The following is a 26,846-nucleotide window of genomic DNA, read 5'->3' on the forward strand; positions in this document are numbered from 1 at the left end:
ATTTTTCACTTTTCTGAAACAAAAGATGACTGAATAAAACAAGACCTTTTTGTTAATTTTTAGGGAGAATAAATCTGATAATTAATCATGCATATATAGATAGATAGATAAAGCCTCCCCCAAATTAGACTTCTAACATTTTGTTGCCTGTGTATCCCACCAACTCCTACTGGACACCTCCACCCTCCGGATCTAATGTTCTTCTTGCCTCCCTAATTCAGCTTTCTCTTATTACTGTGTCATCCTCTGAACAGCATGAGCCAGCACTGGCTTGACACTTCCCAAAAATAGGCAACTGTAGGCAACCAGGAAGTACTCAACAGAAGTTAAGTTTATCACAGAACAGCAAAGTAAATTTTCCAGAAAAAATTACTGCTTTATATTCAATTCAGTATAACTGCTTTACTAACATTCTCATTATACTGATAAAAGTTTACGCTGATACAGGTATCCTGAATGGAAAAATGTCTTCACAAATGAAAAGGACTGATCAAAGAAACATAATGGTGGCATCAGATGACCACATGGAAGACAACTGAAGAATAATTTATTCCACCTAGTGAAGCAAGCGAAGAGAAACAACAGACACTGCTTACTTCTTATTTTTCTATCACTAACATACCTAAAATATCTTATGCTGAAAAATAATAATTTTCATCAACCTAGAACTGGTATTTCCTGAAGAAATATAAAGACGTTAGTTATAAAACTCATTATTTCTTATTCATCTTGCTTTTCATAAAGCATTCAAAACACAATCACGTTTTTTCTGAAGAGATGCCAATACACTTCAATTCTTTTTCATGTTTTGATGCACTCTCAGGAACATCTGCAGTGCAACAATTTCTAATTCCTCAACATGACATGTTTTGTTTCATTCTTAATGCCATTCCAGTATCCTGTATTTGCACTAGTCTACAATATAGTTACATTAATGTGTGAGCAGTCACAGTAATAGACAGAAATCTAGGGATACAGCTTGTTAAGTTTTATTACAGAACAGCAGGTGGAGATCATACACTGCTTCTGAGGTATCATTAAGAATGGCAGATAAACGCTTTTTAGAAAGAGTGGCTTGTAAAAAAGAAGAAATATGAAGGTCACTGGACAGATTACTGTTCAAATATTGTGATTATGACAGTAGGCTGAAAAAGTCATTTGGCAAACTGCTAAGGGGAGGAAAAAAAGATTGACTTGATAAATTAAGTCTATAGCATTTCAATTCTTTGGATGTTCACTCACTTGCAAGGAATCTGTTTTGAGTTTTTCTTTGTGTTCTTCAGAAGAACGCAACACTTCTCTGTAGAGCTCTGCAGCCAGTGCATATTCTCCTGAACAAAACAAATTAATAAAATTTTAAAAAGCACACACACAAACACATTGTGCTGGTCTTCAAATACCCAAGCAGGCAGGACTTACACTTGCAATGTACTAAAATATTTTTGGAAGGTCTGCTCCATATCTGCTTATGTTCACACAAGTCTTCTCCATTCATTTTCTTCCCTCCCTCCCCCCTCCAAAAAAAAAAAATGTTAAAAGAAAGAATTGTATTTTACAAAAAATAAATCATCTTCCAAGTTAACTATCTTTTGTCACAGCAAGGTCCACAGACTTCTTTCGTTCACGCTTCTGCAAGTCCAAAAAGGTCAAATGCTGTATTAACACAACCATCATCTAAAACTCAGTGCAGTGATGCATTATTAGTTTTGCACTGTAAATATCTTATTCACTCTTACATAGCACTAACCACAAAAGGTCATGCAGATGTGTCATATTTGCAAAAAGCAGAAATGGTTAACTACACACAGGGAACAAATCTACTGAAGGTGCGACTATTACAATCACTTTTCATAAAAGAGATTATATAAACTAATTTAAGAAGAAATGCAAAATTGACATTGCATATACAGAAGTTGTATATAAAAATACATCATCTTCTCTGAACTAAGAGAAATTTACTTTTTAAGCTATTAATAGTCTTGGAAGAATCTTAAGGGGAGGAGAAGTATAGAGATATGAAATGTATTTTGCTTTGTTTTTACCCTGATATCTATCTTTATACATCTCCCACCATCTTTCTACATATCTAAAAGATAACAGTTCTATTTCAACAAGATTTGTGTATTCTTCTATTGAAATGGAGCTATGAGTTTTAATGGTGTAGTCCTGTAATACAGTATTGCCATTGCTAGCAACAGGCCATAAGCTTTGCACTGAATTCGCAAAGCTTCAGGACTAAGGCTTGTCACGTCTGCTTTTCCTGAACATTTCTTGATCAGCTTGCTTTTTTTTAAAAAAAAAAAACAAACAAAAACAAAAAAAAAAACACACAAGGAAAGTTTAGCTGTAACAGTAATTTCGCTAACTGACAAGCTGTCTATGGCTGTTTTACTTTTGTTCATCTTTGCGTAGTACAAATACAGTTTTATACAAATAGCAGTAACAAGCAGTTATTCTATGTAAAATGTAGTATTTATGACTAACACATAATGATGTAGTGTAGTCAAATACAGGCCTAGTACAATAGCAGATGCCTTGAGTAAAGTGGAGACACAGGATGCAATATAGAGGAGTACAGGCACGGGGTGATCAGAGACAGGGCACAGGCTTGGCACTGAAGACCCTCCAGCTATAAACAACTCACCCCCAATCAGATAAAGAAATACAAAGCTAGAGCTCGATAAATTCGGTTTTAGGAGTAACAGAGAACAAAGAAATAGTATTTAGCACATGTAAAAGGCATCACCTTGTATAGCAAATTTGATTGTAATGTGGAACTGTAAACCAATGAAGATAAAAACATGTAAAAAGCATGTTAGTAAACATAACAAAATGACTCCAAGTAGATCCTTAGGTGAAGGAGAAACTATCAATACAAACTTTGTCTTCCTCCTGGCATAGGACTCCAGATATTGACAATTCACTGTAACACTCCCACTACTAGAATGAAACCACCATCTTTATGATCCAGAAGTGTAGTGAAAGGGTGAGCATAACACCAGGAAAAGGCATAGAAACTAAGAAGCATAAGCATAACAATTTTAACTACATTATTATTCTTTTCTTCCCCTTGCAACAATCAGATCTGAAATAATAATGACTAAGGTCTCAAGACTTCAGTTATACTAGCAATTAATTCTTAGCTTTACTTATACATAAGTATAAACATGTGCTTCCTCATTGCCCACAAACAAGATCTGTACCAATTTGTTACACTCAAGAATACAGACAGCTCTTCTGTGAACTTCACAGCACTTTGGGAGACAGCCTTTATGGCAACTTGGGGCAGTCCTTTTGTATACAGCCTACAGATAAATAATTTAATTCCTGGTATTCTGTGAATTAGAGTTCCTTTGGCAGTATCTCATCTAAAGTGCAGCTGATATATTGGCAACCTAGATAGAGCATTTTAGACTAATTAAAAATCTGAAGAATGAATTAAAAGCTTTGAGCTATATGAACCAGAGGTGCAGACTTCTCTGCCTCTGTCCTGGAGGAAAGGCAGTTCCAACTGGGACAGAGAAGAGAAATCCCTGCCAGATTTAGCTTTGCATTTATAGAAGGGTGTAGGGTGTATATATATTTCTAGAAGAAATATTTATACTTATTACCTTTTATTAAGGCAATAACAAACTGTTTTTGTGACAACTTGAAAGAAGAGAGCTTATAAGCCGAGAAATTTCGAGCAGCTTGTCAACTTAAAGTCACTTGCCAAGAAGACATTTCTTTCACATTTATGATTAGGCCATCCAAATATATTACTTTGCTTGGCAGGACATTTAATATAATTATTTTTGTTTTCTAATTCAAAGCTTCTCCCCTCCCCCCCCAAATTCAAACCAAACACATGTTGATAGACTTGGATAGCAGGGAGCACTAATTTACAGCTAGCCAAAAGCACAGCCCCCAGAAGGCAGCCAAGAGACTACAGTCAGGATGGCAGTTTGCATGGTAATGGGTACAAAGGAAACCCAGAAAGCAGTACTGAGTCAACACAAGCGCTTCAAGTAGAATTACAAAAGTGAATTTCTTTTACCCTCTCAGCACACAAGAAGACTGAAAATACTTTAAGACTTCTCAAAGGTGTGAACACCCACATCTATTCTCCCCGCCCTCTCCCCCATTCAGGAGAGAGAAAGACCCTCTCTAGTTTCCCAGGATTTCATTATGGAGTTTTCCTTTAATGCAGAAAACCCACCATTTTTATATGGTATCATCTAAGCCATAATAAGTCTACTAGAAGGAGTAAAGAATATGCTATAGCAGTCCAGTCTTACCTTTAATGATATGGATACCTGCTAAGCCATTAAGAGCACACACCAGCTGTCGGTGAGCTTCCTCACACTCTGTTCGACATTTCTTCTGCAATGAAGTTAGTAGTTCCTCCATGGTCATGGTGCTGAAATAGATCAAACAGCTAAAACTTGAAACAAAGACAATATTACAGAAAAATATCATACTGTACAGTATGAAAGATTGTTACAGATATCCAACAAACATATTGCGTGAATGCTTATCAGACATTTTTAAAAACAATGTAGTTCTGTCAGCTTCTGTTCCACCTGGAGCTCTGCCCTACCTAACCTGAAAAAGTATTTCAAGAGGTTGTTCAGGTTGCTCAATTTTCCTAAAAATAAGGGAAAAAAGTAACAAGAAAGAATTAGTTAAGAAAAATAACTCTTCACAGGGAAAAATACTTTGCTGCTTTTATTACAGTGAGGAACAAAAAGCAATTGAGACTAGATCTCATATTGCTAAAAGCTGCCCAAATGAAAACAGCTGGAGAGTCTACATTACTTCCCCTCTCAATCTAAACACGCTAAACTGATGACACAGAGGTAAAGCGAATGTGTGGAGAGTGGAGAATGAAAATTAACAAGTAGCAGCCCTTTAAGTTACTACTTTTCTACATTTGTTATTATTTGTAATTCTACAGAGGAATTTAACTAGGAGAGAATTAGCTGAACAGAAACAAAGGAAAAGGAGAGATAAGATGTAGAAGCAGAAACAGAGATAAGAAGAGAAGAAAGAAAGAAGCAAGAAGAATAGCTTGGAGTAAGGCCAACAGACACAGGAGCCAGGCAGGAAGACAACTGATGCAAAGAGACAAGAAAGTGAACTGCAACATTAGTCTGCAACATCTGACCTGAGGCTGCTCCTATGACCCATTGCTGCTCTGAGACCAGAGACTACCCCTTCCTTGGAATTCTGCTTCTCAGCTTCACTCGCCTTCCAGATAAGTATTTACTATTCGGGTTCAGTACTCTGAAATTGAATGACATCACCCGAAGCAGGGTATCCCGCTATATTCTGATACTCCTATTCATTATTGTTTACCTTCTGTTGTAAAAAGCCATCAGTAGTTACAAAGAAAAGTTTATGCATATTTTTTTCTTTTACAAACTACACAATTTGATTTACTTACAATTTGAGACTAGCAATTAAGACAAAAAGAAGTTTGACTCAGTTGAACTACGGGAATCTAGAAAATGCTCTTTTGAGGACTGTATTTTTGCCAAGTAGATGTGCTTGCTCACTTCTTTTACTAAATAGGCAGGAAAAAGGTCATATAGCATAGAATATGTTCCAAGGTCAGCTATCCTGTTTCAGTCCAATTTCTCTTATTTATATGTTCCAACCTCAGCTTTGTAGTTTCAGTCCAGTTTCTCTTATTTATCAAAGTTCCTGGTGCTGAATTTCTTGATTATTCTCATGCACATAATCACAGTCAGGAGCCAAAACTTCTGCCTATCCTGGGAATGTCCATTGCTGCAGTCAGGCCTGGTTCATAAGAAGGATATATAAATAGTGCTTGGAAATGCTTTTCCTTGCATATATGTTTTTAAGAAAGATTTAATTTTTATTGTTGTTTTTTTCCACCGTAGTTACTATGCTGCTGTCATCCTGCCAGCATTCCACTGAAATCAATGCAGTACTAAGACATTCCCATTGAGCACATTCAGTTTAATTTACATTTTGCATGTACTCTGCTAGATCATTCTGCGGCAAACAGTAATGTTGCACGGGCTTATGCAAATATTGATCTTTTTTTCCATGTTTCAGTCCTTGCTTCCACACTAGTGAAGGATTTTCTGCCTATTAGGCACAAAATGCTACTGCACGCTGCCTACTATTGGTCCCTGCTGAAGTAGCTGCAAAGTCAGTTACAGCTGCTTAGGCATGTTCAAGGTGTCCTGCACGAGGAAGGAGGAGTAGGACACAACTTTATAAAAGGATAGAAGAAAATTAGACAGTATAGGCGATCAAGTGCAGGAAACAACAGAAACAACAGTTGTAGTATTAAAGTTAAGTTCTTCCCGTCCTGTAACTTAAAAAAGAAACAATATAGGCAGTCCTCTGAGAGCCTGGAATAGAAACATCTTGTTCCTCTACAACAACCTCTCTAACTAACTGAAAGAAAAGTAGCCAGGTTTTGCAGAGATACTAGCAACATGCTTTTGGTCTGACAAAGGCTGAGACTAAGCTGGTATTTGCTAGGCATTTGTGGAAAGGGTGATCTTGAAAGTATGCAAAAAAAAAGGTTTTTTTTTGAAAGGCTTTCAAGGTTGGATCTAAATTTAAAAATTCTGTAGCCTCATATTAAAATATTTTCTTTGCTTTAAAGAATTATTCTATTCATTTACTTGTTGTTCATTGTTCTCATTTTTATCAGTATGTTTTGTAACATATGAAGAAAATTAGTTTATTTAAAACTGAAAAAATCTGTTTTGTTTCACATTATAAATTCAACCTGCAACATCAGCACCGTAAAGTTAAAATGTTATTGCACAAAAAAAATGCCTCTCAGTACTATTTTTTCTAACTAAAAATTACACTAACTACCATACTGCATCCTATTCAAATTCTGGTATCATATAGCTTGGTGTGGCATAGTTGCATGTTTCACTAAACAAGCTTAAAATTAGGCTTACTTTAAAAAAACGCACAAGATCTTGCACCAGAAGTGATAAAAATTCACCTTTTCTGTAATGGCAAGAACTCTCCCCGAACAGCTTGTGGATGACAGCAGGCCTGCCTTAGCCGCAGCAAAGGGTACAGAATGGAAGTCACAGTCCTTCTATCCAGGCTACTAAGCTTAAGAGTCCAATCTGAAATCTTTCTCAGTTTTGCCAGGGCATCCTGGCAGCACACCTCATGCTGGCGATGATAGAAGTGTCTCTCCACAGGAGAAAAGTGAAGCCAGTGTACATTTTCGGTCTGGGGAGGGATTTGAATCTGTAATTAAGAAAGAAAATAAGTAATTTGCAAATAAAACTATTACTACATGTTACTAGGAAGCTTTAGAAATAAAAACTCTCGTTTACTTGGTCAATCACATCCTTCTTTGCTGATCTCCACAAAATCTTGGCAATTAGGCTGTAGAGAGGCTGAGGATTTTTCCTACGGTAAGGTCGATATAACAGTTGGTCCCACCAATGTTTGACCCAGTAAGGATCAACTCCAAGAAAAAGGACTAAGCCATATAGATCTGCCAAGAAAAGAAAGCATTTTAATACAATACTGTTTGTTTTAATACTTCAGAATATGCCTCCAAAAGAATCATAGAATCAGTCAGGTTGGAAGGGACCTCTGGAGATCATCTAGTCCAACCTCCCTGCTCAGCAGGGTCACCTAGAGCATGTTGGACAGGGTTGCATCCAGGCGGGCCTTGAAGATCTCCAGAGAAGGAGACTCCACAACCTCCCTGGGCAACCTGTGCCAGTGCTCTGTCACTCTCATGGTGAAGAAATTCCCCCTCACGGGCAGGCGGAACTGCCTGTGCCTCAATTTCTGCCCATTGCCTCTTGTCCTGTCACATGGGACAACTGAAAAGAGTTTGTCCCCATCCCCTTGACACCCTCCCTTCAGGTACTTGTACACATTGATAAGATCCCCCCTCAGTCTTCTCTTCCCTAGGCTGAAGAGGCCCAGCTCTCGCAGCCGTTCCTCATAGAAAGTTTATCAGGCATAAAGCATTCACTATTTAGCCATTATCTTTTCCACTTGTTTTCCAATCATTCTTTACCAAAAGGTAACTGGAAGCAGGGGAATGCAGTGGGAAGAGGTTCTCCTTTAGTTAGGTGCTGATTTTCACAGAACTTGTAGAAGTCACAAGAACAGTCATATTTCTACAAAATTTTTAGTTTAGAACTGACCAATGAATTCTAAACCTAATTGGGGCGTGAGGCAGAAATTACATGATTACATATGGTTAGCCTGGTATGCCAGGTTTTTGTAAAACAATATTGCTCAGTATCATTGCTTGAAGCCTGCTGTGTGCCAGCTGTCTACTGCTCACCATCCTAAAAGCGGCTGCAATTCAGAAATGTCTCACTTGTCTATTAAGGCAGAAGAAATTAACAAAATCACTTATCTTTTATTGTTTTCTTAATCTTTAAGATCCAGTGGCCTAAACGCTTTTTCTGTGAGTTCTGTAGTGATTTTAGCATTCAGTTGAGAAGACATACACCACACACATCACAGCCCAGAGGGAAGGAAAGTCCTGAGAATTTTTTCTATGCAGGAAGCAAAAGCTTCTGCAGAGGTCCTATCCTACTTCAATATAACAGCTGAAGTACAAACTAGTCAGCAGTTCCTTTGTCCCCTATGTGAAGGTGACTGCCTCAGTACAGTCTGAACAACATGTATTATTGACAATATGGCATTTCAGATGCATGCAGTAAATTAGCACTATCACAGACAAGGACTTGAAGTTAACCACGACAACAACTCAATCACTTTCCACTGTGTTTGCTTTATTATGTATTCTGACAGCTATTACATGTAACTAAATTCATCCTCAATTTCATAATGGTTTAATCCACACTATTGACTTCTACAATAATTTGGTATCTGAACAACAGTTCACAAATGTACACAGATTTTTCAAAACTACTGCCTCAATATGTTGTCCCTTCCTTTTTCCTATCTGTCCAAAATCTGCCTACAGAAACCAAGTACCTCACAGAAACGACAAGATAAATGAAATCTGCTTACATAGTGGTATAGAATAGAGGGATCTATCTCAATTCACCAAGTCCTCAGAAAAAGATCTGTAACAGTTTCATAAAGCTTTAATATGATTTCTAGGATTTACAATCATGGTTGGTAAGTACATGGAAACTGACGGCCACAATAGTTCTTACAAGGCTATGCAAGATAGCATCACTTCTGTATTTGCTATTTAGAAGACAGTAGACTGCCTTAAGCTGCAAGAGAGGGGGTTAATATTTTCCCACTCTGCTGTGAAAAACCAAAGGACAGATTTGAGTCAGCTGTCCAACTAGATCTCCACTCCTGCAAGTATTTGCTTAAGTCAGATAGAAGATTTCAACTCTGCAATTTTAACATCAATGCATTTATTGATGACTGTCTTCAAAGCAAAACAAAGAGCTAGCAATTTCCAGTTCCGTATGTACATCTTCAGCTGGGAGGAAACATAGAGCACTAAATAAGCTATGAGAACACCACTCAGGGAAACTCTGCTAGGCTGCAAGAATAACGTAGTTAATATTTTGTATTGAAGGTTAAAATAGCACTGAAGATAGAATGGACTTGCACTGCATTTATTTGGCAAAGTAGGAGTAATAAAATAACCCATTATATTTTACTGAATTTTTCTACTTCTTAAAAAAAGCCTAACTGAATGCAGTCCACAATATTTCAACAATGCCATAACCTAAATTAGTAGACATTTTAACTGCTCCAAAACCACTGCCTAATTATCACTGTCAAGGAAAACTCATAGATGCCACTGCTATAAAAGCTCACCTTCTAATCCTCGCTGTACAGGGGTGCCACTGACACACCAGCGATTGATTCCACTTAAACGGAGTGCCATTTCTGCAGCCTAGCAAAATAAGATAGAACAATGTAGGAAAGTGAAAATAAAAAAATAGAATGAAATACACTCTAAAAAATATGTTCAGCATATTTTTAAAAAGTCTTAATATCTTTTCAGTAAACAGACTAATAGACTGACTTATAAGCAGTATTTTTGCAATCTGTTTTGAGGATCTGTCTAAATAAAGCCATTGACCTTTCTTGAAGGCAGCTAAAAGCTGCTGAAAACCATATCCACCTTCAAATAAGATCTGCAAAAAGTACACATAACTGTTATATAAATAGCTTTTTTGCCCCCCTTTCTTTTTTTTTGGGGGGGGGGGGGGGGAGGGGGGCAATGAACACTAATTAAAATAATCTCTCCTCAGGCCAACTTAAGAGCTTCCAGAGACATTGTTGACTATTTTAGCTTCTAGACCCAAAGGACATATACATGCCTTTGAACCATGTCACTGAACAGGCTAGTGTCTTGTTTGAAACTATCAAACACCATATACAACACAATGACCTACTTCCTTAAATTGTCAGTATAGATTATGTTAAGTATTTTTTGAGCTGAATATACCTCAGCCTGCCAAAATTCCATCAGGAGAAACATGTAACAGTATGTATCTCCAAGGGAAAATAAATTATTAGTCACTTCTAAAGGAAAAAGCTACAAGGACAAATTACCTGAGTACATTCAATGTTAACAGCAGAAGAAAGGAAAAAAAGCAGCTCTATCTTTTTTATTATTTACAATAAGCTTGTCAAAAGCTTTAAGTTAAATAAATGCATGACTGGGAATAGCATACCTTTGCAGTAGTGCATTCAACCATCTGTGCTTCATCAAGGCAGATCCTCCACCACTCCACTGCTACTAAGGGGCTTGGGATGGCCATGTACCGCTTCTGATTCCTGAAACGGCGCCCATCTTCACTGTTACTGTGAGGTATATCTACGTAGTTCAGTTCAGTGCGGAGAACATCATATGTGGTGATGACTACCTCCTGTTCTGCCAACATGTGTGGCTGCAAAAAGCCATGCTTCTTCACACCTTGATATACCTATATAGATATATATGCAATAGTGCAACAGCAAAGAATGAACGTTAGAAACACTAATACGAAATGTAAAAATTTCAAGACAGTTTAATATGGCATATGCTTTCAAAAGTGCTCCTAATATAATAGGAAATCATTCATTAAACCTGCATTCATACAGTAATACAGTGGAAAATCCAAGTAATACAGTTAATAAATGCAATAGATATTGATGTAAAATTTATATGAATTTATTTAAACCTATATAAAATGTCAAATACAGATTTTTTTCTCTTCTGAGGGAAACAGGGCTTCAGTATTCGCTACAGTAGGTTTCTGCAAGACTAAGTATTCTGTAAAGTTGTAAGGGGCAACATTACAGAAGTCAGTGTTACATACATTACTTCCCTCTCTCAAGAGTTTCATCAAAAGTTATGCAAGGACAGGAGTACGTAACAAAATAGTTAAAGACTAAAATATTAACCAGATCATCATTTTTATCTGCAGCCTAGTGAGAAATGATTCACATACACCAACACAATACATATACCTTTCATAATGATATTCATTGCAATACCAGAAGTATTTTTCTCAACTTCCTCCTCTCTTTAAGCATAATGGAAACATATAGCAGTTTAATATTAAAAAAATTACAAACTAAATTAAACATTTTACTATATCTCCCCATGTTACCATTCAGTAACCCTTCTAAATAAAACAGAGTAAATATGAGTTTCAACTAAAACTTGTTAGAAGTTCAAATAATGTGTCATGCAGACACAATTCAACCAATAAAATATGTTGAAAAGGGAATATTTTGCCACCTCTAGGATTTTTTAGCTACTAAGAACAATTGCTACCAGAGCAATATACCAATTGCATCTTTCTTCTCTTCTCATACAAACTTACTTCCCTTGTTCACAATTTACCACTGGAACCAGCTTCACAATTACTGGCATTCTATTGCTTACTTCAAAAATTTTATCACTGACTACTTATTATCATTCAACTAGATCTGTATTTTAGTAGCAATATTAAAATGGTAAGATTTATTTCTAAAAAGATTAGAATATTCATGTATCTGTCCAAAGAAATCCATATTCCAGTCTCATCTTCAAATATCTGGTATCTTCTTCTATTCCTCTCTCATTCTGTGATTTTCTGCTTTATTACATGAACACATTAAATTTTTGTAGTAAGAATGGATGATCTTGTTTTTATTGTTTAAGAAAACCATACCATTTTACTTCTGAATCGTTCAAAGTGTCACAGACTTTAATGTTTGCTTATGTCAAGCAAAAAAACAGTTAAAAATACCAGAGTTAAGGTGACCAGAAATACTCAATTCTTTACCCATTCATCAACACAATTTCACTGTTGACTTCACTGTTACAGTATCTTTTCTCTACTAATCTCCTTGCTTTACATTTCTGACTATGGCAATATAATGTTTCTGTCAACTGAGAGAAACATTTACAGAAAATTCCTTTCAGCTCTAGAATGTGTGACAATAGAGCACATGCAACTAGGTTAATGCACAAGAGCTGGGAGGGCAGAAAGAGAAAGAAAGTATGCTCACTGAAGCAACTGAAAATATAACTGCTGAAGTTTAATGATCTCCTCCAAACATTTGCGAACAGCTTTTCTGTAGGTTTATAACTTGGCCAAGTTTTGGTTGTTATTGCAGCAGCACAAAAAGGCAACCTGCTACAAAGCAAGCTCTGCTGATAAATTCCTTGTTTTAAAACACAAAAACATTAGAATCTCTCATAGGTTATAAGCAGTTAAAAGAATAAAAAGCACATTCACATGCAAAATCTGTTATCATGGGAAACTGATTCTTTGAAATATCCAAACGTTTTTCATTTCAACTTTACAGAAAAGAATTTTCCTTTGAAACAGTAGTGATAGCTGGTCTGGATAGCTTACAGTTGGCAGTTAAATGAAAATAAAAACAGTGTCTTGGACTGAAAAGTGTTGCACGTACTGACATCGGTATTTAAGCTATTCTACCGTTATCATTTAATTTTATTTCTGACAGTTTTCACCAAAGCTGGCTTTTCACTTGGATGAGGTCCTATGAAAACAGTGCAAGTTTTACACGTTTGTTAGCTGTTCCACTGAAGCAAGGAGAATCACTAATACAAATGCTAACAGGGAACCTGAGATTCATTTATATATTGTACTTCCACACAGTATAGAAGATATCAGACATCCCTGAATGCAAAGATTCTCCTCTTTATCCACCTACCACTACTGCTGCTGCTATTTACTCAAAACACACATAACCTAGAATTCATGAATTTCAGAGCACTTCAATAAGGTCCTTCCTTCCCAAAGGTAAAAAGGACAAGGCTTGAGTACATTATTAATAAAAGACAATGGCCACCCTTTATTACTGTGATAACAACTATACAGCTATAATGGAACTTTCAAAATATTGACTGTAATTATAATTAGCGTCAGAGCTGTTCAATAAGGAACATCCTGAAAAATACAGCAGGTGTTATGGAGACAAAGTCCAATTTCTTATAACATTATTTTCAGTCAACCGCAAGTCCTAAGACTTTTTGTAAAGCCTGAGAACAAGAAATTCAGAATTATATTCTTAATCTACTTAAATATTATCTAGAAAGAAATGCAAAACAACTGTGAGGAAGCTGCTCAAACACAAATGAGCAGAGAGACTTGACACTGCTTAAGTATCTATAGTTAGGCTTTCCTAAGCTTCTTGATAATCTTTCTGGATGAAAGACGCGCAGCTTTACCTCTGAGAAATCATGCTTTGCTCTACTGCTCCAAATATGTTCTAATTTGATAAAGATATCTAGTCCCCTGTATTGTCATAAGCTCATAAAAAACAAAACAAAAATATTGCACCCAGACAGTCTTTTTTGGAAACAAAAGAATACGTAGCTCCAAGCATAGGTGCTGGTCTAAAGAATTCCACATTTCTGACTAGCAAGAATAGACAAAAGACCTCAGAACTTTATGTGACAGAGAGATTCAGACAGGAAACCTTGAGCCTTCCAGAATAATTAGATAGAATATGAAGCGATATACTCATACCAGAACTCGAAGAGAAGATGATCTCACATGCCTGTTGATCTCATCTACCCACTGATGACAAATAGAACTTGGAGAAATTATCAGAGTTGCTCCTGTGGAAACAGGTTTCATTGCCACAAGACAATGGGGACAATAAAATGGCTTGATCTTCAAATTTTCCTCTTTGTAGTTTACACATTCTGCATGCTGCCATAAATAACACTTCAAGCATTGCACACGGGCTTTATAGTCAACCAACCCAAGCTCACCACAGATGCATTCAAAACGATACTCAGAGGTGTTAAATGGAAATACAGAACTGGTATGTTGTACACTACTGCCAGGATGTTCTTGGGAAGCTGAGGACTGGTCCTTTCGAATGTCATGTTGGACCTCAGCTGTACTTTTAGAAACATCAAAATCAGGATGACTGCTAGTATCACTGGAAACAAGGAGGTTACCATGCAAATCAGGAGACTTTGTGCCCCCAGCTTCTTGCTGAACATTATTCTCTTTTACAAAGTTGTCATGATCTGCTTTTGAATTCCTGTTACTTTTGCTAGTTGTACAATAATCATGTTCTTCTGTGGTGATATCCACCTGCAAAGGGGTCTTAAAGACATTTGCAGAAGCAACACCACTTTTTCTTGATTCTTTGGTTTGAGTTTTAGCATCAGTCAAACACTTCTGAATCTCTTCCGAAGTCTTTGCTATCTACAAAACAAAATCAACCAAGATAATCAGACTTCCCCTCACTTTTATTGGAAAGGAAGTATAAACACCTCAAAACATAGATATTAATATTTTATACAATTTTTGGTTTAGGTATTTGGCTAATGTTTACCAGTGTTTAAAAGACCAGTTCATTGAGAGATCAAAACATTTGCTAGCCTCTGCAGCAGTATTTTAAAATATTTATGGCAGAGTTAATGTTTCAACCCAAGATTTAACCTACTTCTGTCACCTGCTTTGTGAAGTTCAAAGCAAATGCTGAAGTCTTCCTGTTCTCTATAAGTAAGCTAGTATCACTAAACCAGTATGCACAGACAACACAGCTAGCAGTAGCACGCAACTGGCAGAAATAAGATCCACTTTGCAACACAGACGGACACATAGAAGTAGCTATTGAAGCAAGTTTTACCTGCTCTTTGGTTCTTTCTCGCCTCTTCTGTTCCTTGTAATTCTTTCCCAGCTTGAAAGAACCAGCCAGACCATGGCCTTTCACTTGTTCTACTACTTGTTCTGCAATTAGTTTTTCCAGAGTTCTTTTGAGAAGCCGTCTATTTCTCTGTACATCATACCTATATATAGCACTGATATACTTAAATATTGCAATAATGGAAGCTCCTTTCTTCACATTCATTTCTTTTACAGCTGCTAATATCATCACTCGTAAGCCTACATGTAGAACAACAACAAAACCCACAGATCAGATCTAATGAAACTTTCTTTGGAGAAAGTATATCAAATTATCTCTAAATATAAGCACTGTGTATCTTCATTAAAAAAGTAAAAATACAACCAGCAGTTTTGACAGTATTTTACTTGAGCTAGTCCTACAAATTACTACAATACACTATTTTTCAGTGAAGAGAAGCGTAACAACAGAAGTAAGTCGCTCTTAATTCTCTTAGTGAAGTTTATACAAATAGAGTATATTTCAGCTTACAAGATCTCTTACAAAATGACTCTCAATTACATGGAGCCCTGTAGCACAAGTACTCAGTTGGTGACTTCACTTTTATAATCGATCACCTGTTCCTAGCATGGAGTCCTACATTCTTGTGCTCATCTCTGATGTAGGGCCATCATAGTGGTTAGCAAAAGAATCATTCCATTCTATGGAAGTGTGGCACAGCCTTGAACTCAGTCACTGGTCAATAAAATCCTTAGACAAGTACAGTTTGTTGGATCTTTGCTGAAAGCAAAATATAAAATAAAAGGTCTTCAAAAATACTTACTGGGATATTGTATTTTTTCCTTCAATTTAAGCTCCAATTTCTTTGTTTTTTTCTTTTTATTTCCTTCTACAGGTTGAGGTGGAACAAAGAAGTTCACAAGTTTACCCTAGTGCAGACAACATTAAATAGTGACGGAAATTCACATCTCTTCATTGTAATTCTTAAGTTTTTTCTTAATCTTTTCACATTTGAAAATAAGCATGAAATGCAACAGATGTGTACAATCTAATTATAAAAAAAACACTAAGAAAAAACCCAGCATTTTACATTCTAAAGCAGCCAGTTGCCCACTAATTGACTTGTTTTGTAGAATATGTTGCCTAGATAGCTCATTTTTGGGGTACAGAACGATACCTATGCAGTTCAGTTTCTTGACCACTTTCTTGTTCAGCACTCTACACTGACAACAGAAAGGAAAGAACAGCCTGACAGGCTGCTTAGGTCTTCCACTACTTCAAAAATCAGTTGCAGCAATCTACGCTTTTAAGTGATGGAGGTTATTGATGGGGAGTGAGGGAGAAACTATAAACATACTTAAAGACAACAGAAGGTAAGTAATATCTGTTGAAAAGCTCCAACTAGTTGTATAATAAACAATTTTTTTTCTTTTTTAAGGATTTCCCCTCAAAATATTTCTGTTATAGTCATTCAGAAACAGCGATCTAATTTAGAGATGTATGCTCAAGAACCTGGATACATTTTTTTTTTTTTTTTAAAAAAAGGACCAAAACTGCAACAAATCATCCAGTGCCAATATTTCTATTATCAACTGTTTTACAAAAGTATTCAGACACATCACTCTGCCCTGTCTAATAGGTTGATCAGCAGATGTCTTAAACAGTACCCCTGCACTGAAATCACAGACACTATCTGAGCTCTATGGTGAGCTGAAATACCTGAAATAACTATGATATTACAGGTCTTACAAGCCAAGAGTCATCCAGGAAGTCTGATTTGGAATAAACCACTCATTTTCTTCAGCCGGTGGTACAAAGGCAAGGTATTTATATTTAAAGACAAAAAAAATACAGATGAAAGGAGGCCTTCTGGATCAGCAGAATAGTGCCCTTTGAACACAAGCAATGTCGTATTATCCAGTATATCTGTCACAACTACCTGTTCATGAAATGGTTGTGGAATTCTTAGTCCCTAGTTTCTGTTGCCAGTATTGACCTACTGAGGCATTTAAGAATCTTATTCTCTCTTGAGAATCTGATCTTTTTAGCCGATAAAATTATGAGCTATAGTAGGGGACCAACAGATGTACAATTGAACAGACTGCCAAGAATTCGAAAGAGTGGATCCCACAGAAGCTATAAGAATCTAGTTAGACATTCCCTCACTCTAAAGAAACCACAGTATTTTGGTCTTAGTGAAATGTGAATGTGCTGAGTTTTCATAAGATGTGTGAGGAGGAAAGTGAAGAGAGCAAGATGGAAAACTGCTGCTAAATATATGCAAAACAAGCCAATAAGCCAACCCATTTATAACATGAAATAAATGGTGAGTAGAAACCTCCATTCACAGAATAATCTTTCATATTTTAGTATAGGTTTGTCTAAAGGATTTCCAACACAACAGACTAAATCATAGATTTATACACTCCTGGTGAGTTTGGGTGTGCAAACTATGAGCCTGTTGACATTGTAGTTGCCTCCCAGCCCGATGCATCAGTGATAAACAATATTAGTTACTACTTATGTATATCATTCCGCTATTTATGTGACCAAGTATCACACACCAGGAGGCAGAGACTTTCACTGGAATTTAATTCAGCTTAAATTCTGGACTTTTATAAAACAGAGAACAATGAATTCAACAGAAGAAATATATTTTACTATTTTATATGAAGAATACTTTCTTCATACTAAATCTTATCTAGTTTTCTTACCTCAGGTAACGTCAGAACATCCTGTTTAATGTCTTGACGGGTGTGCGTCAGAATAAGAGCCAACACCTCTACTGTTTTCCCAAGACCCATCTCATCTGCCAAAATACCTCCAGGCCACTGAGGTCCAGCAACTGGATATTCACGGATAATACTAGAATTCAAGTACAATTGCAAACCAAAATCAATGAGTGTAGAATGGCGTGACAGAGTAGCGTATGTTCAGGGACACACAGTTTCAGCATGGCATAAATTGTAGGGAAAAGCAGTGTCTTTGATATCAGCTGAGCTTGACAAAAAGTAGCAACCTTTTTCTGTGTATAATCCTGATTTGAAGAGGAATGTGTACGCTAGCAAGTTTTGGGGTCTCTCCCCCTCTTAACAAGCATTTGCTTGATAACCTTTGGCTATTAAAGCTACGATAGTCTCTGAAAGACAAATTTGTATCTGTATTCCACGTTAAAGATCTGAAAGTTATATGTTTGTTAAATATAGGGAAAAATTAAGAAGTAAACCAGCAATCAAAAGATTCTATTCCAACTAAATTCGTGAGACAACTGAAGCAACACTAGCGCATGCAACTACCCAGTATTCATAAAAAGCCTCCTTCCTTTAGCTTAAAAATCTTGAAACAAAAGGTTGAAGTTGCTAATGACCTAATTTAAGAAGAATATTAATTTTGATCTTAAAAATGAAAATTTGCACTAATTAATAAAAAAAAAAATTTAAAAGCTTTAAGAATTCTATCTTCAATTTAAGATTTAAGTATTTACTTCTCCATTACATATCCCGCTTTCCCTTCCTGCCACATCAAATACATCACTTTTCAAATTCTTCCATTGCTAACTGAAAAGCTACAATTATGGATTACTTTATATTCTCCAGGTAAAAGCTACTAATAAGGTTTCACAAAACACAACTTTGAGGTGTTCTCAGAAAGAGGTAACTACAGAAACATACCAGCCAGTAAACGGATTATAGTAGATTTTTGCTCCATCTGGAGTGATGACCTCTCGCCATAAGAAGTGCAGTGCATTTTCTACAGAGAAAAAGGTCATTTTATTATTATGAGGTTTCTCTATAAACAGTACAGTACTTAGAATTCTTCAACCTTACTGTGACATTTAGACAGAAAAAATAAAACACAACAAGAGAAAATCCAGACTTCTACCTCCATAGTGCTTCACGAACGACAAGCTGGGTCACCTGCTGGTCAAAGTACTTTTCGTTTATCACTTGCTTACCAAAAACAACTTTTACAAAACGAGTAACGAAATGATTTACAAAGCTTCTAAATAAACAGTAAGAACGTGTTATTGCTGACAAGGCAATGACACTTTCTTTTCAATTCTGAGTAGCATTTTAATTAGGATAAGTTTTTCAGAACCATATACTTGCCACTGCTAGGAGTGCTTACGAAGTTCTCCCGGTGAAGCATCCAATTCACAGCCTCACTTTGGTATGGCCTCAGAATAGGAATTAATGCAGGATGCTGCACATCCTCTCTCAGTAATTGGGTGTCCTGCTGATGTGTACGCCTTACAAAGTCATAAAGCTCTTCAATATTTTGTCGCTCTAATTCCATATCAGATTCTTCATCATCTTCATCCAGCACATCTGCATATATCAAGATACATAATCTTCATCACTGCACCTGACATGGCTAACAGCAATAGGCAACAAGTACTACTTTCCTAAATATTAACATTAATATGGTATGGACATCAGAGATGTACACAATCACCAAAGCTCTTCCTTTAGAATTTAGGAATAGAATGAAGAGATCTGAATTATTTATTAAAGATCTCTGCTGAACATTTCCAGTTGATATAGTATCACAAATAACTTGCATTCTACATATAAATGTTAACATGGGTTTATCTTTAACTTAGAGAAGGAAAAAATACAGTGGTTGTCAACTACTTGTGCATTCTTCACAAAATAAAGCCTTCCTAGATAAGAGGTATCTGAAAGACAGATATTCTCTTTGATGAGTTTTATATTAATTTTAAGTTATCCATCTGAATGATAAAATTGTAATAATACGATGACACTGAATACTCATGGCTTGCACCATTGCAAAAATTATGATAAGACACATTAGAAATTATAATGTCACCTTAACAGAAGTTAAGCTCTTAGATACTTAGGGCAAAAGGCCTCACAGCAGCATATTTTGCACATAATTTGTATGTATCTGCATACACAGGATTGAATCGCTATAGAACAAAAATCTTTATTCCAGGTTCAGCTTTATAACAAATTGAAGAAAGATGAGGCAACAGAAGATTCAGAAGACAAGTTTTAACAGTATTTTAGGTCTCTAATGAAAAGCATGGGTACCAGCAAAAAGAGTTTGATATATGTATCTAAGAATAGTTACAGTTCAAAGACTATTAACCCTAATTAGTAGTGTAGAAAGAATCACTTTGCAGCATTTTTCCCCAAAAAATAAAATTTAGAAGCAATTTAAAGCTCATATATTTAGCACAAGTCAATTTTAAGGTGCCCTTAAAAAAAATTAAGATCATACTTAAAGTGTGATGTCTCTCACTAAAAAAGAAATATACCTAGCACAGAGAACTTCATTTTAAAAATAAGAACTTTAGAATTCTAATAGGACTCTTCCACAGAGAGAAAAAGCATACTTTTAGTTCAAATGAATAGTACAAGCGATGAATGGTTTTCAAAAGAAACAGCATGATGCAACATGCCTATATATGACTAGTATCAACGTTCTCCCAAATACTTTTAAGTCAATGGACCAATTTCAGCACATTTCACAGGGAGACAGAGAATTCTGAAAGATATTAAGTTCCTATAAATTCAAGAGAATAGGTATCTAGATATCTAACAGCTGTAATGCAAATAAAGCAACCAGAGAGTATATCATGTTATTAATGCCCTACCAAGGTAAAAATCACCAACTAGAGCGTGCAGCTTCAGATATCACAGAAGCCATTCAAAGGGAACACTTACATATTCTTTACTTCACAGAAACTACAGTGTTTGTGGAGTGTAATTTTGACCAATTAAGTTGACCAGTAATGACATCTGTGGTTATACTTGGTGAAGTAACAGTTTAAGTCTCACATTTCAGAGCATAATAAACTGACTTATATATAAATAAAGCCTATCTGGAATTTTATGGGGGAAAAACAAAAAACATGCTTTAATGTTTTTTATATAACGGAATATGTTCTTTTCACACTTTTCTTGCTTTGTTCATACACTCATTTCAAATACTTTTTCTGATCAAATAGTTCTATGTACCAGAGAGAATTTTATAGGGATGCTAAGGAAGTTAACCTCTCTCCCAATTACTTATTAATAGTGAATATTTAATTATGCTTTCAATAATTTCAATAATGTAATTCAATTATAAATCACTGTACTTTTTACCTTTCAGAAACAGATGGTATTATACCATCTAAAATTCAATTGCTCTGATGTTGTGTTTTAGAAGCAAGTACTCTAATTGGTACTTTTAATGACTGAATGAAAGCTGTTATTGCAGCTGTAGTTCGACCTTTTAGTTTTATTTGTAGGGTAGTTTGCAGGTTGTTTTAACACTGAGCATACCTTGAGGTTGAATACAAAAACCACTTATCAGTAAAAATGTAATCTTTTCCCTCTTTTGTTCTAGATTAATGGAAAGTAATGTTGGTTTACATTTAGACTTAAAATAAATACAATACAAACATTAAAAACTTCTTGTTAAGAGGAATTTCCTCTATTTTTTTTTTCAGAATAAGAAGGAGCTAGCTGGATTTATAAACAATTTAGGTCTGTATGTTCACAAGCAACAAGCAGCAGCATGAAATACTATACAGCAGACAGGATACAAGTAATTATAAAAACAGGTACTTGCTGTAAGTAAAGAAATCTCTATAACCAGGCTGTAAGTAAAGAAAACTCTATAACCAGACTTCTTAAAAAAGTGGTTAATTCTATAATTAATGCTCAAAAATACATGAAGCTTCTTACATATTAAATATTTTGTCTTATTAACTCTTTTACTGATTTTATTAAGTATTGCTTAATAATGCATCTATCCTATGCTTGCCTTAATGTGAGAGAGTACCCCATGCCATAAAGGCTTAAAATCAGCAGGGACATCAATGACATGAATACACTGAAGAAAACAAATATAACATTATATAAATATATGCATATAAATATAAGTATGTATATGAAATAAATATATTTTTATATATACACTTCATATAAATTATATATATATATATGTGTATATATATAACTCTAACCACCCCAGTTGTAATGGTTAGCAAAGAGCCCATCATTTTTTTCTAACGTGAAGTAAGGATTTCTTTCTCCTTCTGCATCACTTTATACTTACCTGTATTAAAAATATACTGAATCTCCATTTGATTGCCTAGTCATTCAGCAAGGTCTGTTTGCAAGTTTGCAAGTTTTCAGTTGTCCTTCATTTTTATTATGCTGAATAATACAGTGAAGTTTGCTGATGATATCACTTCACTACTCATTGTATTTCCCATGGCATTAAGAATATATTAGGCAGCACATGCTTTTGCAAGACTTCACTGGTGGTCTCCATTCATATGGGATAATTATTTCTACTCTCCATACCTTGTATGCTTAGTCATTTATCTATGCTAATACCTTCTTCTATTTGGCAAGATAGTTGCTTTATGAATCTAAGCCAACAGACCTTGTTGAGTGACTTCTGAAAAGGTAAGGGGAACATATCAACCTAATCACCCAGGTCCATATTCCTGGCTCCAGTAAGTTTGTAGGGCACATCTTCCTTTTCAAAAGCCATGTTGGCTCTTCACCAGGAAGTCAAACTTAGCCCTGTAGTCCATATATTCTATTATTCAGTGTACTCAGGACAGAGGCCATAAGTTCCAGGAAAAAAAATATACTGTATCTCAAAACGTTTAAAGACAAAATGAACTCTTCCACAGTAAGAAAAATATACAAAAAAAGAACACTAGCATTACTGTATTTTAGCATTCTTTTTTACATCTTAGTCATCCGTCAAGTCTATGGATTCTTCTGGATACTCTGCTTCTGGTGCATTTATGATAATATATTTTTCCTAATGCATTTGAAATTATTCAATTTTAAATCTTAAAATATTTGTTCTTCAGACTTCTTTTGGACTTGCTTTATTGTGTTTTTACACTCCAAAATTTAAAGTTGCTCTCTATTACCTCAGTCAGACTACTATAGCTTTTTGAAGAGTAAGTACAATAGGTTTCTTTCCTAGATGTTTAATTACACTGGCCTTTTATCGGTATTTCTCAAATCTTTTCTGATAGTTACATGTTTGCTATGAACTTCAATGCCTGCTGCAAAGACTGTACCTTTAGCTGCTCCTTTTTGCTTCCTTCTAGCAGGTTTTCTCATTTTTATACAGTTCTGCTTTTAGAAATTAAGGACAATTATAGGGTGTATGCATTAGGGGGCAGGAGGTTAGGCTTCTGTTTTCCCATGCAAAAAATGCAGAAATCCAAAATCAAAAGTTGTGTTTTTTTGTGTGTGTAGGATTGTTCCCTAACCCATCAGAGTAGTCATCACACCCAAAAACGAATTTGCATCACTGCTGAGTATAATGTGGCAAACAATCTTCAATTCCAAAATGAGGTATGTACTCATAATTATGTTTGTCATGACGTAATCTTAAAACTGCTATAAAAGTATTTTTTGAAGTAATTTTCATTGCAACCATTTTACAATATACACTATAAAGAAATGACAGTTGCCATAATTAGTATAAGGCACTAGACTGAGAAGAGGAACTTTCCAAGTTTAATTCCTGGTTTGTTTAAACAGCTCCTGTACAACTTGGACAAGTTACCACAGACTTGTTCAAACAACTCATTTGAATTAATGAAAATTATATTTACTCTAAGAAAGACAAGGACTGAAACTTCTATGTGCCTCAACGCCTTATCTGTTGAGAAGGAAAGTTATCACAAGTAATTTGACCATAACTTAAGTAACATCTGATTACTGCTTGGGTATTAATATGCACAAAATTACCTAAAAATATTACTTAAGAATACAGTTACTCTGGATGGCAGGAACAATTTAACTTTTTTTCTTAAAACTACTTGGAGACAAAACAAAGTAAAAAAAAAAAAAAAAAACAAACTCCACCTCCTCCCCGTCCCTCCCCCCCCCAAAAAAAAAAAAAAAAAAAAAATCAAGAGACCCTCTGATAACAAGTTATTCATCAGCATTCAATCAAATCCTATTACCTGGAATTATAAAACTATAGAACTTTTCCATAAGTTTTTGAATCAGCTGATTAGCTTTTTTGGGTCTTCCACCTCCATCACTGAGAAACTCTGGTTTGCTTAATCCAGCTTCTAGAAGGTAAATTCCAACCTGTGAAATGTTTGTACAGTTAATTACTTCATTAAATTAAGTGACAAGAATACTCTAAACAGAAAGGTATGAAAATGAATAGCATACTAAAAACATAATCACCAGGTTTTGAAAATTATCAGATACAGATGTACTAAATCTAGTAAAATCATCATACAGAACATCCAATATGTTGTAGGTAAAAGCCTCTTTGATTCCTTCTAGTAACGAATTAGTAACAGTGCAACACTAAAAGGTCTTCATTTAGAAAAAAATACACACTGAAAGCATTTGCACAGTTACGTAGGCATGATATTTTTCATCGTTTTATAATATAACTTCTGTGAATAGCAAAGTCCAGCAACTACCATGCATTTTTATAATTTATACAGAAAAGGAGATCTGTAACTAAGAAAATAAAATATACGAACCAATACCTTTAAAGTTTGAGTCTCTCTTGGTCTTTGATAAAGTCCAATTATCTTTTTCTTCTGCAGCCATCTCAAGCCTTCCAAAATTTCACCACCTAAAGATGGTTCCACCAAAATACTTTGTTCATAGGCACTCAAATATTCTTTTGTTTCATTATTGCTCTCTTCCATACTTCTTGCATGGACACAGATCTGCAGCTGATCATCGGAGTCTCCTCTCATCAAAGTAAAACTCCTTTCATGGAATTCCTCAGTTAGACTTTGCTCAGGAGGAAGACGAAGAGCAAGTTCTCCCAGCAGAACTTTCCAGGAAGCATCCTCACAGTGTGGCAAAACTATAATATTTAGATGTACTGATACAGGAGTCAAGATGGAGCACAGGTCTTCCTCATCATTAGCTGTCAAAAATGCAACAGATTTTGAACCACTGTGCTCTTTTTGAACAAGATCTTCATCAACACTATCATCATTTATAACAATGAAGGATGCTGAGGAAGTGCTTGGACCTGGAAGGTGGTCCTCATCAGTCATATCATCATCTAATGTTATCACCTCATTTCTCCGGTCTTCATGCATATTCCAGCAGAGCTGTTTCTTCTTCTCCTCATCTACTTTGGATGGAGGTGCACGTTTTCGACGGCTACTCATTTTGTCCTTTCTCAACAGTATTTCCTGTCTCCATGAGATGAACTCATATTAGTCAATGATAAATAGTACAAAAGTTAAATACACTGAAATTTTGCTGTGCAGTTGCTGCTGAACTTGCAAAAGTTTTGGACACAGCCATATATGCTAAAAAAATCTAAATGCTCGCTAGCCACTTAGTTTTACAGAGGAATTTCTGTCTCACTGCCAAAACGTTTCACAAAGCGAGGCATAGATCATTTGTCTCGTACTGTATCTTACCATTTTGTCACACGGCTACAGACTGATTAGCAAGAACGCTGCACTTTATAGCTGTTACTCAAAACAGATCTCCTGTTTCTGAGCACTTCATAGGTGACTGCTCTAACCATTGGCGTCCACTGCCAGCCTGACCCTACAAAAATTTGAGTATTTATAAAAGAAAAACAACTCCAGTAGAGAGACCAGAAAGCAAACTGCACCTGCATACTAGCAAATCACAAATAGAGTCAGGTCAGGTCCACTCTGTAGATCCAGAGTTTTTGTACACTTCTTGTAGTTATTTATTTATTTATTTATTTTCTTAAGCTGTATAATTAGCTCACCTAAAATATAAAATTGCACTTAAAATTAAATGAAGTTAAATTAAAAAATAAAATCTTTCCACTAATCAGGTCTGCACGTGCAGAGAACACAACTCCTGAGGTATAAACGAGCTGGGCACGCTCTGTTCAACCGGACTCAAAACGCCTCGGCCGCGATCGACCGTGTCTACCAGGCACAGCGCAGCCCTGCCAAGGGCAGCCCGCGACAACGCCTGTGCCGGCCTGCAGCGCAGCACAGCGCACTCGGGCGCCATCGGCGCCCCCGCGGCCCGCGCAACGGCGGCGCCTCCGCGCGCAACGGCCGGCGCTCGCCGAGCCACCGCCGCGCCGCGCACGCTCCCGCGCTCCCCCTCTCGCTCCACGGCCGGGGCCCGCGCTCCCCAGCACGGGAAGTTCCCTCAAACTCGGAGAAGACACCCAAGCCGGGGATTAAGTTTACGTGCAGTTTACTTCACGGTGACCCGGGGCTAGCGGGGAGCGCAGACACCGCGTTTTGCCCGCGCCCCGCGTTACCGCCCGCCGCGCAGAGCCGCCAGGGCTGAGCGCACGCCGGGAGCCCGGGGCCCCCTGGGCCACCCCGCGGCCGCCCGGCCCCGCCGCGCTTCCCGCAGCGGGCCGCAGGCCGAGCGCTGCGGGGCGGCGGCCGGGCTCGCTGCCCATGGCCCTCCCGAGCCGGCCGGACCCGCCGCGCCGCGGGTCCCCGGAGACCGGCGGGGGGAGGGGGCAGAGCCGCCGCCGCCGCGGGGGGCTCCCGCTCCCCCCCCCCCCCGCGTACCTGGGTGACTAGACGGCGCGCGCCCCCGCGGCTCCTCCCTTCCCGCCCAGGGCGGGCCGTCACGTGACGCCCGCGGAGCAGCACCGGGGGAAGGGGGGAGGAACTGCGGTGGGGGGGGTGGGGGGTGAGGGGGAAGGACGCGACTCCGCCCCCGAGAGCAAGGGGCCGGGGGAGAGAGGGCGGGCACACGAGTGCGCGCGCACCCAGCCCGGCCGGCCGGCGCCCAATCAGCTCTGAGGAAGGTGACACTTGCCCCCGCCCCCACGGCAGCGGAAATAGCAAGGCGAGGGCG

At 37.1% G+C, this 26,846-nt stretch overlaps 1 protein-coding gene across 7 annotated transcripts in view; it reads right to left on the reverse strand.

Moving 5' to 3' along the window:
- The window catches only part of SHPRH (SNF2 histone linker PHD RING helicase), a 53,667-nt gene extending 27,067 nt beyond the window's left edge, over nucleotides 1–26,600 (reverse strand). For 4 of the 7 annotated variants that reach the window (XR_009957927.1, XR_009957926.1, XM_062572351.1 and 1 more), the window contains exons 1-15: nucleotides 25,657–25,734; nucleotides 24,557–25,222; nucleotides 24,011–24,140; nucleotides 19,161–19,379; nucleotides 18,723–18,801; nucleotides 17,766–17,916; nucleotides 15,875–15,980; nucleotides 15,055–15,311; nucleotides 13,935–14,627; nucleotides 10,638–10,889; nucleotides 9,772–9,850; nucleotides 7,326–7,489; nucleotides 6,980–7,236; nucleotides 4,278–4,399; nucleotides 1,243–1,331 (exon numbers count right to left, since the gene is read on the reverse strand). Coding sequence is in view for 5 of the 7 variants with exons in the window: in XM_062572351.1 (XP_062428335.1) it covers nucleotides 1,243–1,331; nucleotides 4,278–4,399; nucleotides 6,980–7,236; nucleotides 7,326–7,489; nucleotides 9,772–9,850; nucleotides 10,638–10,889; nucleotides 13,935–14,627; nucleotides 15,055–15,311; nucleotides 15,875–15,980; nucleotides 17,766–17,916; nucleotides 18,723–18,801; nucleotides 19,161–19,379; nucleotides 24,011–24,140; nucleotides 24,557–25,222; nucleotides 25,657–25,662 (3,270 nt within the window). In the remaining 2 variants the exon portion in view is untranslated. Of the gene's footprint in view, nucleotides 1–1,242; nucleotides 1,332–4,277; nucleotides 4,400–6,979; nucleotides 7,237–7,325; nucleotides 7,490–9,771; nucleotides 9,851–10,637; nucleotides 10,890–13,934; nucleotides 14,628–15,054; nucleotides 15,312–15,874; nucleotides 15,981–17,765; nucleotides 17,917–18,722; nucleotides 18,802–19,160; nucleotides 19,380–24,010; nucleotides 24,141–24,556; nucleotides 25,223–25,656; nucleotides 25,735–26,554 lie in introns of those variants that run through there. The other 3 variants (XM_062572350.1, XM_062572352.1, XM_062572353.1) reach the window with 3 other exon arrangements.
- Between the last annotated feature and the right edge of the window lie 246 nt (nucleotides 26,601–26,846).

This window comes from Rhea pennata, chromosome 3, assembly GCF_028389875.1.
Source record: "Rhea pennata isolate bPtePen1 chromosome 3, bPtePen1.pri, whole genome shotgun sequence".
Classification (NCBI taxonomy): Eukaryota; Metazoa; Chordata; class Aves; order Rheiformes; family Rheidae; genus Rhea; species Rhea pennata.